The 16,005-nt window shown below is 46.5% G+C and overlaps 1 protein-coding gene across 3 annotated transcripts in view; it reads right to left on the minus strand.

The window, feature by feature from the left end:
• The window catches only part of LOC135056126 (UDP-glucuronosyltransferase 3A1-like), a 198,429-nt gene that overhangs the window by 21,927 nt on the left and 160,497 nt on the right, over positions 1 to 16,005 (minus strand). For all 3 annotated transcript variants that reach the window (XM_063960917.1, XM_063960936.1, XM_063960926.1), the window contains exons 5-6: positions 3,272 to 3,503; positions 183 to 402 (exon numbers count right to left, since the gene is read on the minus strand). In XM_063960917.1, the coding sequence (XP_063816987.1) occupies positions 183 to 402; positions 3,272 to 3,503 (452 nt within the window). The remainder of the gene's footprint in view (positions 1 to 182; positions 403 to 3,271; positions 3,504 to 16,005) is intronic.

Below are 16,005 nucleotides of genomic sequence, written 5' to 3' on the forward strand. Positions count from 1 at the left end.
ACCATGTCTACATTTGACCCTGTCAACATTTTGACTGTGTCTGCATTTGAACTGTAGACCTTATGTCCATATTGAATAAAGCATAAAAGAATAAAACCAATTATCAGATCAGTTTACACCAAATTTCCTCTTGTGATATTTCCTCAACATCCTCATTATTAGTAATAATTACATGTATGTACCTTTGATTTTCTATTACTTCCAGAATAGTTTTTGCAAAGTTTTCAGACTTCAGTTGATCAGGTGGAATAAATGTTCCCATGTTTTTGGCTTCAATTCGGATCACGTTTTCATGCTGGTCGCCAAAAAGTGGGATCCCCAAAACAGGAACTCCGTGGTACACTGCCTCCATAACACTATTCAGTCCTCCATGTGTCACCAAAAGACGAACTTTAGGGTGTCCTGTAATAAAACTTTAACGCTGAATTTATCCCAAACAATTGTGTGTATGGAGGTTCCTTAATGATTACAGATCATAGATAGTAAACTCAATGAAGGAGACAGGACTTAAGCAAGTAAATTATAGGGGGAAATTTATCAACATTTCTAAAGAATGGAGGTGGTGCCCATAGCAACCAGATTCTAGCTATCATTTATCTAGTACACTGTATAAAATTATAGCTAGAAACTTAATGATTGATGTAGACACTTGCTACAGTGCAAGTGGGCAAGTTAGTAGTTTGTGGGCAAATAGGGTCATCATAAACAACGACCATCAGTGATGTTTCTGCCTGATCAGAATTCAACTAGACATGGACTAGTCTGATTGTACAATATGTTCCGCTGATAAACAAATCAGTAAGGGCCAGTACAGCGAAAATGTACAACCAAATCAGCCACAGATTTAGTCAACAATTAGGCAACATGACTGACTGCTTTCTAGTGTACAGATGTGTCCTCTTACAACTTGCTCCATGTGCTATTACACAATGCTTGAGTGCCGTGTGACTCGGTAGCGCCGAGCGTCTTTTTTGCGTCTTTTGCCGCGAAAATGCGTTTTAGACGCAATGTACTGTTATGGGACGCAGATGAGCAGCTTCTGCTGATTAAAATGATATGCAGCATGCCTATATTCTGTGTGCAATAGCAGCTCTAATGAAACGTTCCTGTGTTTTCCTGGAAAACACTGTAGCATAGCATTTTGTGTGCAAATACAGTCACACACAGAATATAGGCATGCTGCATATCATTTTAATCAGCAGAAGTTGCTCGTGCGTCCTACTGCATTATATTGCGTCTAAGATGCATTTTTGCAGCAAAAGACACTCGGCATGGCGTGACTTGAAGGGCTGTTTAGCGTGACTGCAGCAAGCATGTAAGAGGACACATCTGTATTTGGGCAGCTGTAGTCTGGTAAAAGGAAGATCAGAGAAGTAGATAATCACAAGTATATAATGATGGAGACTCCTCCATAGTTCTTCAGGACCAGTAGTTATGGTTTAAGCAAATACCCCTGTAACGGACTTTTACAAAAAAAGTACGGAGTGGATTTGACAGGAAAGTACTATTTTGACTTTACTTATTAACACGTTTGTGTTTTGATTTTTTTAGAACAAAGACTGCTTCTCGCCTTTAAACTACCAACTTGTAAATCCAGTTTATATGGAGAACTTGCAGCTGACAAATAACAAATAACATTGAAAACAATCGACGGGATGAAATGGCATTCGAGTCTGCCGGAGGTGCGGGATTCCGTCCAAACTTAGGACGTTTTTTACAGAGGCAGTCATTTACAAGGCATGGTTTTGCCTTGTAAATGACTGCCCATTTAAAAAAAAAAATGTCAGAGTTCGGACGGAATCCCGCACCTCCGGCAAACTCGGTCACCATCACATCTCGCCAATTATCTTCATGTGTTTTTATAGGGAATAAAAACTATTTTACCACCCTCATTATAATAAGATGATTTGCAGATTGTTACTAATATTTTGTGCTGCTCTTTCCGTGTAGAGAAAATAATGTGGTTGCTGAAATTTCAGCCAACCTGTGAGATTATACAGACAGTAGTCGGGACTCCGCTGCACACTTCATGTGGGGGAGGAGGTGGTGTATGCCTATTGGGGTGGGGGTGAGGGGGACCCAGGGTGGGATCTATAACAAGTGTTTGTGAGAGACTAGGAATACAAAATAAAGGATACTAGAGGGGAGTAAAATAATAAAATACATTGGTCACAGGGTGGGGGGGGTGTGTGCAAAATAAGTTATTTTTTTTTTTACAGGGGGGATTTATAAAACATTTTTTTTTTGCTACTAAAGGGGGTCTGGGGGCTACTGTTATTGGAATGTAAGACCACTTGGGGGAAGGGGGGTGGGAAGCAGGGGGGAATGGCCATAGGGCCCACCAGGAAGATTCCTGGTAGGCTGATGTGTCTATGGGGCCTGTTTTGTGTGTTGTCATGTTTTGTGTGTTGTCATCCCCCACATAACAGGCCGTACACCGCACTCAGTACTCTGCATTGTCCCCATTTATTCTGATATTCCATCTCTGCAGTACAACAACTCTGCCATCCAGTGATGCTGCCATGGCTACACGGTATGTTATACCTCTTGGGTTGCCCAGGTCGGGCCACTTCTACAGAATTTTATAGGGTCACCAATCCGCCCCTGGTCTCAGACACAACTGCAGCAAAAGACACAAGAAAGGGCGCAATTGCTTACAAACAGGCCCTATGGGGAGGGATCCCGCCCCCCTCAACAGATCCCAACCCCTCATCAGACCACACCCCCATTAGAGCTGCTTCCATACATTTTCTGAGCTGGTTTTCCATCCCAATAAGCCCCTGGTGGGAAGTTATTTTATAATGGGGGCCTATGGACACAGGAGGTGAGGAGGGGTGGGGGAGCAAACACCCCCTAGATATATTTTTCTGAATAAAATATTTTATTAAAAATACCTTTAAAACCTTATTAAGTAATAAATAAAAAACAATTTCTGAGCTGTTTTGGGGGGGGGGGGGGGGGGGAGAATCATTAGCTAACACGGTAAATAAATATCTAGTAGACATGTGCATGGACCCCTGTGGTTTGGTTTTGGGTCTAATTCCTCATAATGTTTTGGCAAAACCACCCTCAAGTGTTTTTGTTCAGATTTGGATTTCGGTTCGGATCGGGTCTTCGAACCGGGACTTGGTTCGGATCTCCTCAGGGGATCTGGACTGGGTTTTGGTTTGGTTTGGATCCACAAAATACAGGTGGATTCATATTTCTGGAGAACTAATCCCCTCTAATATTTAGGCATTTTTTGTGTTGGGTAATTCTACAGCATTCCCACCTAAGAGATCATTCTGGGACAGCCAGTCCATGATTTTCACATTAGGAGCAATTTCTACTTCTTCTGGCCACTGTGATCTTTGGAATCTCCAGATAACTTTCTGAGGAATTTTAGCAAATCCAGCATTCATCTCCTTTACAAATTCCACTAATGGGATTGATGATATCATAGAACCCAGCGTCACTACAATAAAGCCAGACTCCCCGGACTCTGCTATAAAGTCTTCCAGTTCCTGCACAGACAGAAAACAGAGATAGATAGGGTTGAATAAGGCACAGATCCATCATGTACAACAACCTAGTCTTATACATTGCATATGAATTACAAAGACTCAGGGTCAATTAGCAGAAAAAAAACATCACGCATTAGGGGTACTTGCATACCTTGCACCCAATTTTGGATTACCATGGGTATCCAATAAAAAAAGTGGTTGTGGGGTTTTCAGCGCTTAAAACCCAGTGGTACATGAAAAAATAGGAATTTAATACCTACCGGTGATTCCTTTTCTCGTAGTCCGTAGTGGATACTGGGGAACTGTACTTTAGTACCATGGGGTATAGATCGGGTCCACTGGAGCCTGGCACTTTAAAACCTTTAGTGTGTGTATGCGTGTGCTGGCTCCTCCCCTCTATGCCCCTCATACCAGACTCTGTCTAGGAAACTGTGCCCAAGGAGACGGACATACCATGAGAGAAGAAAACAGATACAACAGCGGTGAGGCCAGATACAACAGCGGTGAGGCAATAAGCCAACAAACAACCACAACCGAAAAAAGGAGGGCGCTAACCAGGACAGAGGATAGCAACACCAACCCACACCAACCCAACCAGGATAGCAAAACTACCCCAACAACATAAGGGGACCGTAATGGCGGGCCAACCAAACACTTACACAGGTAAGCAGGAAATCGAAGCACTGAGGCGGGCGCCCAGTATCCACTATGGACTACGAGATAAGGAATTACCGGTAGGTATTAAATTACTATTTTCTCTTACTCCCTATTGGATACTGGGGAACTGAACTTTAGTACCATGGGAAAGTCCCAAAGCTTTCAAATGGGTGGGAGAGTGCTGAGACCCCTGCAAAACCGCCTGACCAAACTGAAGGTCATCCTTGGCCAAGGTGTCGAACCTATAGAACTTAACAAAAGTGTTCGAACCAGACCAAGTAGCAGCTTGGCACAACTGTAAGGCCGAGACATCCCGGGCATCCGCCCAGGAAGAGCCCACAGATCTCGTCGAGTGGGCTTGAATAGACGTCGGCAAAGGCAGAGCTGCCGAAGTATAGGCTTGATGAATGAGCCAACGAGCAATAGATTGCTTAGAAGCCGACTGACCAATCTTGGTGGCATCATAAAGAGCAAACAGCGAATCAGATTTCTGATGACGAGCAGTCCTTTTGACATAAATCTTCAGAGCCCTCACTACATCCAAGGACTCTGGGCCAACGGAAGCGTCAGACAACACTGGAACCACAATGGGTTGATTCACGTGAAAAGCCGACACCACTTTTGGCAAAAACTGAGGTACGAAGAGTGGTTGCATTTTGAAGAACTCCTTTTAGGAAAGTCTGTACTTCCGCCAACCTTGCAAGTTGTTTCTGGAAGAAAATAGATAGCGCCGAAATCTGCACTTTGATGGAGGCTACACGTAGGCCCATATCCACTCCCGCTTGCAGGAAAAGTAGAAAGCGGCCAATTCTAAATTCCGCGGGAGAAACCTTTCTACTTTCACACCACGAAACATACTTTTTCCAAATACAATGATAATGTTTTGACGTAACCATCTTCCTGGCCTGGACCATAGTGGAAATAACCCTGGAGGGAAGACCTTTTCTAGCTAGAATCTCCCTCTCAACTTCCAAGCCATCAAAAGTAGCCGCGGTAAGTCTGGATAAACGAACAGACCTTGCTGAAGAAGATCTTTTTGAAGCAGCAGAGGCCAGGGATCCTCCAGAACCATGGTTAGGAGGTCCGAGTACCACGCCTCTCGAGGCCAATCCGGGGAAATTAGAATTGCTTGAACGCTTTCCCTTCTTAGTCTTTTTAGAACCCTTGGGATTAGCGGTAGAGGAGGGAACATGTACACAAACTGGTACGTCAATGGTGTCATCAGCGCGTCCACTGCTACAGCCTGTGGATCCCTTGTTCTTGTACAGTAACGGCATAGCTTCTTGTTGAGACGAGAAGCCATCAGATCTATCTGCGGACAGCCCCACCGGTGAATTAACTGTTGAAACACCTGGGGATGTAGGCTTCAATCCCCCGGATGGAGGTCGTGTCTGCTGAGGAGGTCTGCTTTCCAGTTGTCCACTCCTGGAATGAATATGGCTGAGATGGCATTTGCGTTGGCCTCCGCCCAGAAGAGTATGTTTGACACTTCTCGCATCACTGCTCTGCTTCTTGTTCCCCCTTGTCGATTTATCTACGCCACCGCCGTGGCGTTGTCTGATTGAACCTGGATAGCCTGATCCCTCAGGAGATGGGAAGCTTGCAGAAGGGCATTGCAAATTGCCCTGAGTTCCAGAATGTTTATCGGCAGAGCAGATTCCTTGCAGCCACCATAATAGAGAAATCCGGTCTTTCGGAGATAAGGTCACTTCATGATGCATGTGAAGGTGAGACCCTGACCATTTGTCCAGCAGATCCAGCTGAAATGGCCGGGCATGAAACCTGCCATATTGAAGAGCTTCGTAAACAGCTACCATCCTGCCCAGCAAGCGAATGCAAAGATGTATGGATATCTTGCGAGGACCGAGCACTGAACGGACCATAGCTTGGATAGCCAAGGCCTTGTCCATCGGAAGAAACACCTTTTGAGAGTGTGTGGTATGAGTTCCCGGCGGCCAGCATACCGGCGCCGGGATCCCGACCGCCAGCTTGCCAACAGTGCGGCGAGCGCAAATGAGCCCCTTGCGGGCTCACGGCACTCGCCACGCTGCGCTCACCATGTGGACCCCCAAGAGGGAGAAAAGGTGTCGGTATGCTGGGTGTCGGGATTCCAGTGCCGGTATACTGTGCGCCGGGATACCAACAACCAGTCTACTGAATACCACCCCTTTTGAGACACTGTATCCAGAATCATTCCCATGAACTGAAGTCATTGGGCCGGTTCCAGGTGAGATTTCTGGAAATTTAGGATCCACCCATGATCCGTAAGCAGGCGAGTCGTCAGATCGATGCTGTGCAGTAGACGCTCCCTGGACATAGCCTTTATCAGGAGATCGCCCAAGTAGGTGACGCAATTGCAGCATCAGATGATGCGCAATTGCAGCATCATCTCCGCCATGACCTTGGTGAAGACCCTCGGAGCTGTGGATAGTCCAAAGAGTAAGACCTGAAACTGAAAATGGTCGTCCAATATGGCGAACCTGAGATAAGCCTGATGTGGGGGCCACATGGGAATGTGTAGATAAGCAACCTTGACATCTAGAGATACTAGGAATTCCCCCTCCTCCAGACTTTTTGAACACCCGCAGATATGGGTTTAGAGACTTCAAGTTCAAGATGGGTCGCACTGAACCGCCTGGTTTTGGAACGGCAAAAAGACTGGAGTAAAAACCCCTGTTGCGTAACTGAGGAGGTACTGGAACCACCACTCCCGTCTGCAAAAGTTTTTGAATAGCCTCTTGCAAGGTAACTTTTGCTGCGGGTAAAACTGGTAAGCCTGACTTGAAAAATCTGTGAGGAGGAAGTGCTTGAAATGCCAGCCTTTAACCTTGGGAAATGAGGTCCCTCACCCAAGGATCCCGGCAGGACATCGCCCACATGTGGGCGAAGTGTTGAAGGTGAGCACCTACCTGAAAGTCACCCTGCTGTTTGGGTCCAACCGTCACGTGGAAGGCTTAGTGGCAGGGGACCCGTTGGTCTGGTCCAGGGATGCAGCAGTTGTAGGTTTACGGGACTTACTATGAGATCCTCTGGGAGTAGTGGAGACCCCTCGGCCCCTGCCTCTGAACCGTGCCACACGAAAGGACTGCAAGGAGGGTCCTGGGTAAGAACGTCGAGCAGGTGGTGCAGCCAACCGCAGATAGGACAACTTACCCGCCGTTGCCTGAGATATCCATTTATTTAACTAGTCTCCAAACAAGGCTTCACCAGTAAAGGGAAGATTTTCTACACCCTTTTTGGAATCAGCGTCCGCTGACCATTGACATAACCACAGAGATCTGCGTGCCGAAACTGCCATAGCAGTCGTGCGGCCATTTAACTTGCACAATTCCTTTATAGCTTTGTTCATAAAATTTGCAGCATCCTGTATGTGTTGCAGCAGAGTAATGACCTCATCCTGGGGCAGAGTGTCTAATCCATTAATAATATTATCAGACCACTTGACTATTGCCCTAGAAATCCAACCACAAACTATTGTGTGGCGCTGCGCTACGCCCGCTGCCATATATATTGCCTTGAAAGTGGTCTCAAATTTGTGGTCAGCAGGGTCTTTTAGGGATATAGCCCCTGGTACCGGCAGTACCAATTTCTTAGACAGTCTGGATACAGACGTATAGACTGATGGGGGTTTTTCCCATACCTTGCTGTCATCAGTCGGGAGGGGAAATGAAGATAAAAACCTATGAGGGGTTTTGAATTTCATGTCAGGGTTCACCCATGCCTCCCTGGCCAGGGAGTTTAATTCCTCAGACACAGGAAATGTGGCTGAGGTCTTGGGTCTAACATTAAAGTACAACTCCTCATCTGGTTCTGCTTCCTGATCGGGTATGTGAAGAACCTCTCTTACAGCATAAATGAGGGCCTCCACCCCTGGGGACAGAGAGCTGTCCTCATCCATATCATCATCTACATCAGAATCAGACTGGAGCACCTGTGGCGGTGAGCGTTTATGTGAAAGAGGGGGGCTGAGAAGCCTTTCTGGTATCTGCTGCTTTAGCCACACAATCAATAGACTGTTTCAACACCTGTCTCTCCTTTTTAGCTGCGGATAGTTCTGAATTCACATTGTGGATCATGCTCTTAAAAGTATCTAGCAGTCAGGTGCCTGTGAACTGTGTCCCTGTGGAGATAAGGAGCACTGTTCACACATGAGGGACCCTGCAGAAGAAGGGGTAGAGTTACAAGCAGTACACATAACCATGTCAACAGACATATTGTTCACAAGGATAATACAGCGCAAACCCACTGATAACACACACAGACCCTACAGAGCCCATGGAGTGACACAGAGAAATGGAGACCAGCACACAAAACACAGCAGCGCAGTGTGTAAAAGTATGTGTATCACCTTACTAATGTGCAGTGGCGCTACCGCTGATGTTCTCCTCCTCTGCTATGACCCCTGGTACCAGTACAGAGTCTGTAACAGCATGGGTCCGTGTAGGAGTAGCGCGCATGCAGCCTGTGATCCGCAGCAGCAGGAAATGGGGCCTTCCCGCCTCTGGTCCCGCTCTCCGGGAAACCCCGCCCCTGTAATGGCGTGCGGTCCCACTAAGTTGTTTATACTGGCTTAAGTAATATACACAGTACACACAATGCCTACTGACAGTGAGCACCCTGTGAAGCAGAAAACCCTGCTAAGCCAGTGCAGTCCGCGGCGGTCACTGCAGCTCGTGACCCGTGACCTCCGCGTGACATGCCGTCAAACCGCACCGGGGACCCGCTAACTGGGACCCCTGTGTTAACACTCACCACACCTGCGACTCTTCTGCATCTGTTAGCGGATGGCGGCTAGCTGCTGGCGTGGGCACACACAGTATGGTGTGTGAAACTGCACCTCAGGAGCTCAGTATCCTGTCAGCTGGGATTACGAACCATTAACCCTCAGGAGGTTGGTTCGGTCCCCCCTCTAAGTCCCACGAAGCAGGTAGACTGTTTGCCAACCAGTACTACCTGAAAATAAATAACTAAAATAAAAAATGAAGGAAACTCTCTGGAGCTCCAGAGAAATGCACTCGGCTCCTTGGGCACATTTTTGTAAACTGAATCTGGTAGGAGCGGCATAGAGGGGAGGAGCCAGCACACATACACACACTAAGGGTTTTAAAGTGCCAGGCTCCAGTGGACCCGATCTATACCCCATGGTACTAAAGTACAGTTCTCCAGTATCCACTAGGACATAAGAGAAAAATAAAATAGAAAAAGATACCTGCTTGGTGCTATCCGGTGGTCTCCCCTCCATCTTGCCACTGGGCAGGGGGCTGCTGGGAGGCTAAGTGGTGCTGGGAAGCGCAAGGGCTTACAGTTGATAACTCTGTTTCTCCGAGGTCCACAGTATCCACAGGATTTACATTGGGTAGTAGGTGACGTCAGAGGATCAGGCACCAAACGGTTAAACTTTTGGGCTCCGAGCATGCTTCAGTCCAGCCTCCCTATAACCCCACCTCCTGGCTCAGGGAACTCGGTTTGTCACACAGCCCAAGGCAGGAGCAGCATTAGAGCAAGAAGGAGGACCTTTTCAGGCGAGAAAACACACACACACACTTCCATACCAGAAGGAAGGAAGGGATTAGCAAATGTAGAGATTCGCAAATTAAGTGCGTCAGGGTGAGTTCCCTGTGGATACTGTGGAGCTCGGAGAAACAAAGTTATTAATGATAAGTCTACCATAACTCTTGTTTTCTCCATCGGGGTCCACAGTAGATCCACAGGATTTACATTGGGATGTCCCAAAGCAGCAATTAAGGGAGGGGACACTTCTTATTTGACAGGAGAATCCTACGCCCAAACGCAGCATCCTGAGAGGCAATGGTATCAAAGTCATAATGTCTGACAAATGTATTTATGGATGACCATGTGGCTGCCTTACAGAGTTGCTCAGCTGAGGCACCACGGTGGGCTGCCCATGAAGGACCTACTGAACGGGTAGAATGGGCAGAGACATTATCCGGGATAGGGAGATTGGCTTGAGAGTAGGCTTCTGAGGTAGTCATCCGAAGCCATCTAGCCAATGTTTGCTTATTGGCAGGCCATCCTCTCCTGTGGAATCCATATAGGACAAAGAGAGAGTCTGTTCTTCTGATGGCACTGGTACGATCCACGTAGATTTTTAGTGCACGGACTATGCATCTCCCACAGAGAGATCCGGCAAATGGAAAGCCAGAACTACTATTTCTTCATAAATGTGTAAATTTGAGACCACCTTAGGAAGATATCCAGAATTGGTTCGGAGAACCGCTCTGTCTGGATGGAATACTAGAAATGGATAAAAATAGATAAGTGCCCCTAAATCTGATACTCTTCTAGCTGAAGTGCCCCTAAATCTGATACTCTTCTAGCTGAAGCAATTGCCAGTAGAAAGAGAACTTTAGCGGTCAACCATTTGAGATTCACCCTTTTCAAGGGTTCATATGGGGCATCTTGAAGAGCCCTAGGGACCATGTCCCAAGGGGCTGTTGGAGGTACAAATGGAGGATGAATGTGAAGCATTCCCTGGAAGAATGTATGAACATTCTGTAGATTTGCAATTTTCTTTTGGAACCATATGGTCAATGCTGACACTTGTACCTTCAGGGAAGTTAGGCGAAGGTCCCGGTCCATTCCAGCTTGCAGGAATGCAAAGATTCTTGAAACTCTGAAAGACCTTGGGTCAAAGTTTCTGGCAGAGCACCACTGAAAATAAGCATGCCATATCCAGTAATAGATGCGAACGGAGGATGATTTCCTTGCTTTAAGCATTGTTTAAATTACCACCTGTAAAAAGTCCTTTGCTTTTAGGATGGATGTTTGAAGAGCAACGCTGTCAAAGACAGCCGATCCAGGTGTGCGTAGAGACAGGGACCATGAATCAGAAGATCTGGTCACTGAGGCAGTAGGAGCGGAGTGTCCATGGATAGTCTCTGCAGATCCATGTACGAATTCCGTCTGGGCCATGCCGGAGGTATTAATATCATGGCGCCCCCTTCCTGCTTTAATTTTCAAAATCACCCTGGGCAACAGGAAGATTGGTGGGAAGACATATGCCAGATGAAATTTCCATCTCACTGATAGGGTATCCACGAAGATTGTTTCAGGATCCCTTGTTCTTGACCCGTATACTGGTATATCTTGTTGTTTTGATGTGAAGCCATAAGATCCACTTTCGACAGTCCCCATTTGTTAACCAAAATCTAAAAGACTGCTGGGTGCATGGTCCATTCGCCTGCATGTATACCGTGCTGGCTGAGGAAGTCTGCTTCCCAATTTAGGACTCCTGGTATGAATACTGCAGACATGGCTGGATGATGATGTTCTGCCCACTTTAATGTGCGGCTTACCTCCCTTATTGCCATCAGACTGCAAGTGCCTACTTGGTGATTGAGGTACGCTACTGCAGTGGTGTTGTCTGACCGAATCTCAGTCGGTTTGCCGTGAAGCACTTCCTTTACCTGGGCGAGTGCCATGTAGATGGCCCGAAGTTCCAGGACATTCATTGGCAGACAACTTTCTTCCTTGGTCCATCGCCTCTGAAGGGAGTACTGCCCTGTTACAGCTCCCCATCCTTGGAAACTAGCGTCTGTTGTCAGCAGCACCCAGTCCGAGATTCAAAAGGGTCGACCTTTGTCTAGGTGGGACATCTTTAGCCACCAGGCTAATGACGGACGTACTTCCTGTGGAAGGGTCATTGTCTGACTTCTTATCGTCTGTCCATTCCATCTGGAAAGAATCAGATTCTGAAGGATCTTGTAGATGGCAGTGGAGGGTTTCCTGGGATTGTGCCAGGATTAGCAGGTCATCTAGGTATGGAAAAATTCTTATTCCCTGACGACGAAGGTGAGCTGCCATCACCACCATAATTTTGGTAAACACCCCTGGAGCTGTGGCAAGCCCAAAGGGAAGTGCCTGAAACTGAAAATGTTGCTGGAGAATTGCAAACCTGAGATAGCACTAATGGGAAGGTGCTATTGGTACATGTAGGTAAGCATTTTGAACGTCCAGGGACACCATGAAATCCCCCGGCTCCATTGCCAAGATAATGGTCCGTAATGTTTCCATATGGAATCGAGGCACCCAAATGTATTTGTTCAGAGCTTTGAGATTGAGAATGGGTTGGTGATACCCATTTGGCTTCTGAACAAGGAACAGAGTAGAATAGAAACCTAGTCCTCATTGTGCTGAGGGAACTGGTACTATCACTCCTGATTGTAGCAACTTCTGAATTGCATCTTGTAGAGCCCTGGCCTTCGTTGTCACTGGTGGCGGTCTGGTACAAAAAAAAAACTGTTGAGGGGGGTGCTTCTTGAAGGGGAAGGCGTACCCCGAAGACACCATTTCTTGCACCCAGGAATCTGTGGTGTACTGCTGCCAGACCTGTGCAAATCGAAGAAGTCTGCCTTCCACCCTGGGGTCCCCCAGGTGGAGGCCAGTGTTGTCAGGCAGGAGAAATATCTTTTGATTTAGAAGTCAGGCGCCTGGTAGGCCAAGTCTGTTTGGCCCTAGACTTAACAGTTATTTAATTGAGATTGTTTGACATAAGCCTTTCCCTTTGCTTTACCTTGTGGCCCGAAAGGACCTGAAAGCAGGGAACTTTTAGATTTTGCTTCAGACGTTAGAATGTTGTCCAATTCTGTTCCAAACAAAATATTTCGACCACAAGGTAGGGACTCCAATACCTTTTTGGACTCTGTATCAGCCTTCCATTAACGTAGCCAAACTGCTCTGTTAGCTGCAACTGAGGAAGCTGAACCCTGAAAAGCGAATATACCCATATTTAGAGCTGCTTCTTCCATATAGGCAGCTGCATGCTTTATATTAGCTATATGGGATAATTGTTCTCTTGTTGAACTGAGAAATCATTCTCAAAGCTTCCGTCCAGCCTGATACAGCCCTGGTCACCCATGCCATGGCCATAGCTGGTCTTGTACTTGCTCCTGTTAGGGAGAACACAGTCTTGAGATAACTATCAATTTTTCTGTCTGTTGCATCATTCAAGGATGATGAAGGCAGAGGTAATCTAGATCTGCGCACCAGTCGAACTACGTGAGCATCTACCTTGGGAGGTACTTCCTTTTTTACACAGTCCACAGGCGGGAGAGGATAATAAGAAACCAATTTTTTTTTGTAACTTAAACTTCTTACTGGGCGTTACCCATGCTTCCTGCACGATTTCCGTCAACTGATCTGAGTTTGGAAATTCAGCTTTTACTGTTTTTGGATGTTTAAAGACTGGAGCCTTAGACCTTAGTATAGGCTCTACTACATCTTCTATTTACAATATGGATATTACTGCTTGAATTAACTGGGGTATATCCACTGAAGTATGGTGCTCCTCTTCTCTTGAGAGAAAGAGGATTCAGCTTCATCATCTGAAGTATCCTCGATTTCTGAAAACTGTGTAGGTTGTGAGGGTAGTGCCCCCTGTCTATCTGTTTTCAAATTTCTGGGCCTGTCTGCCTGTAACAACTGCTGAAAGGCAGCCGAGGTCTGAGCCAAATCTTGGATTGAGTGTGACAGCACATTCATCCATGGGTGTTGTTGCATAAATGCAGAAGGGTTTTGTGGGTACCCCATACCTGGAGATACAGCCGGAACAGCCAAGCGATCCGCTATACTCTATAGAACTTGTGCAAAAGATGCCCAAGGGGCTCTTGTGCTTGTACAGGTTCCTGACCTAAAGCCCGGTTGATCAACAAGTTTGAGGTTTTTCGTGAACCTATAACAGTTTGCACACAAACCTTCCTGCACCAAGCCCTGAGAGGTTAACCCTGCTTTACAGGACAAACATGATATTAATGTAGGTGCGGGTGCTGCATCATTACCCTTGCCTCGTGAGGACATAGCAACAATTGGTTTTGCCAAAACTGCCCTTGTGTATTTTGGTTCTAATTTTTTTTTAGAAAAAATTTAAAGAGCTAAAATCACAGAAATTGGGGGTGTTTTTGTTCCTACAGTATTATTAACCTCAATAACATTCATTTCCAGTCTATTTTAAATACCTCACAGCAAACAATATTGTTTTTGTATCCAGTTTAGGCCAAAAGGTTGCACCGAAATAGCTGGATGACTAAGCTAAGCGACACAAGTGGGTGGCGCAAACACCTGGCAGATCTAGGAGTGGCACTGCAGTGTCAGACAGGATGGCAGTTTTATAAACTATGCCCAAAAAATGCTCCAAAGAGCACATAACGCAAAGAAATAAGGTGCTAGATGGAACTGTCCTTGGGATTATTGGTATTATTTTGATTGAGCAAAAAAAAAAGAAGAACACCCCTTGACCCAAAAAAATTAACCCCATGGCCTAGATGGATGCAGTGGCAGGGACCATAAAAACTAATTGGAGATATGGAACGTGTTGGTATTTGCCCAGATGTAATGCTTTCACAATATTGTTGGCATTGTCAGATATCACAAATCCCGAGGAGAGTCCAAGTGGGGTAAGCCATTGTGCAATGTGTTCCCCGAGTTTTTGTAAGAGGTTCTCAGCATTGTGCCTCTTACCGAAAATGGTGATACACAGCGTAGCCAGCCTTTGAATTAGTTGGCATTTGCGAGGTGCTGCTGGTGCTGTGGAAGGAAATACATCTACCCAGTGGGCTGTCACAGTCATGTAGTCTTTAGTTTGCCCTGTTCCACTTATCCACATATCCGTGGTTAAGTGGACAGTGGGTACAACGGCATTTCTGAGGACACTAAGAACACTTTTCTCCGGCAGGGTCCACAGGTTATCCACAGGATAACATTGGGATATGCTGGAGCGACAGCGGATTGGCACCAAATCGATCACGAGCTTTGTGGCCTCCCAGGATGCACCAGGCTCGTCCATATAATCCCGCCCACCGACTCAGCCAAATCAGTTTTTTGTTTGGTGCGGCAGTAGCCGGACCATGGTCACAGGGCTGCTGTGTTTGGCAGACCTAAGCTTTAATTTTTATTTATTTTTATAGTCTTACTATTTTTTGAGTGATCTTTCCTAACAGCGTCTTACACGCATATTGGAAAGAGTCGCTCCAACAACTCTCAGCCGTGTCGCAACAACGCTTACCCACGGTACAAGTGCTGTCTCGACGGGCGTCTGTGTCGGATGTTACTAGCAGGTCCAGCAGACGTTACCAGGCTGTGGCCGGAGCACGGGGAGAAGGTAAGGCATCGGTTCCGCTTAGAGGGGGAATATGGACACAGCCGCACTGATTTGGGAGGAGACTACCAAACAGTAACTGGCGCGCCATCACCACGGGTGCTCTAGCGCTAGGCTTTAGGGATCATAAGGCGCCAGGATTAGTTTGGGGCTGCGATCCCTAGGGTTGATGTCAGCAGTGGGGAGTCAGACGCTCTCCTGGTCGCCCCTCCCCCCAGTTCATGACCAGTTACCGTGCGTCTCCCGCCATGAACTGATTACCTCACTTCCGTCTCAGACGCTACCATGAGGGGACTCGGTCGCAGCATAGGCCGCTGCGGTTGTATACACTAAAGTTTACCGCTAACAGACTGGGTCGCAGACATGAGCGTCTGCATGCACTAACGTTCACTGAGAGTCTGTGTCCATTAAAAATACCGGAGCGGTAGTGTACACTAGTAGCGTCTGGATCCACTCAGCGGTTTCTAAACGTATTGATCGATCCTGGAAGTGGGGTGAGTCTCCCTGTATACCACTCTACAGAGTAAGGGTTATACAGCACTAAATTTCTATCTACTGTGTTAGTATGAATAGTTAAGTTTAGTGCCTATTGCATACGAGATTTGTACAATACTGTGGTTTTCTCTGCAATTGCATCTGAATACATTAAAATAACTGTATAGTACAGAAAACAGTAACTGTACGCCTATATTCTTGAAATGTGTTTGTAGTTGATAATATGCTCATATGACT

This window comes from Pseudophryne corroboree, chromosome 1 (assembly GCF_028390025.1).
Source record: "Pseudophryne corroboree isolate aPseCor3 chromosome 1, aPseCor3.hap2, whole genome shotgun sequence".
NCBI classification, from domain to species: Eukaryota; Metazoa; Chordata; class Amphibia; order Anura; family Myobatrachidae; genus Pseudophryne; species Pseudophryne corroboree.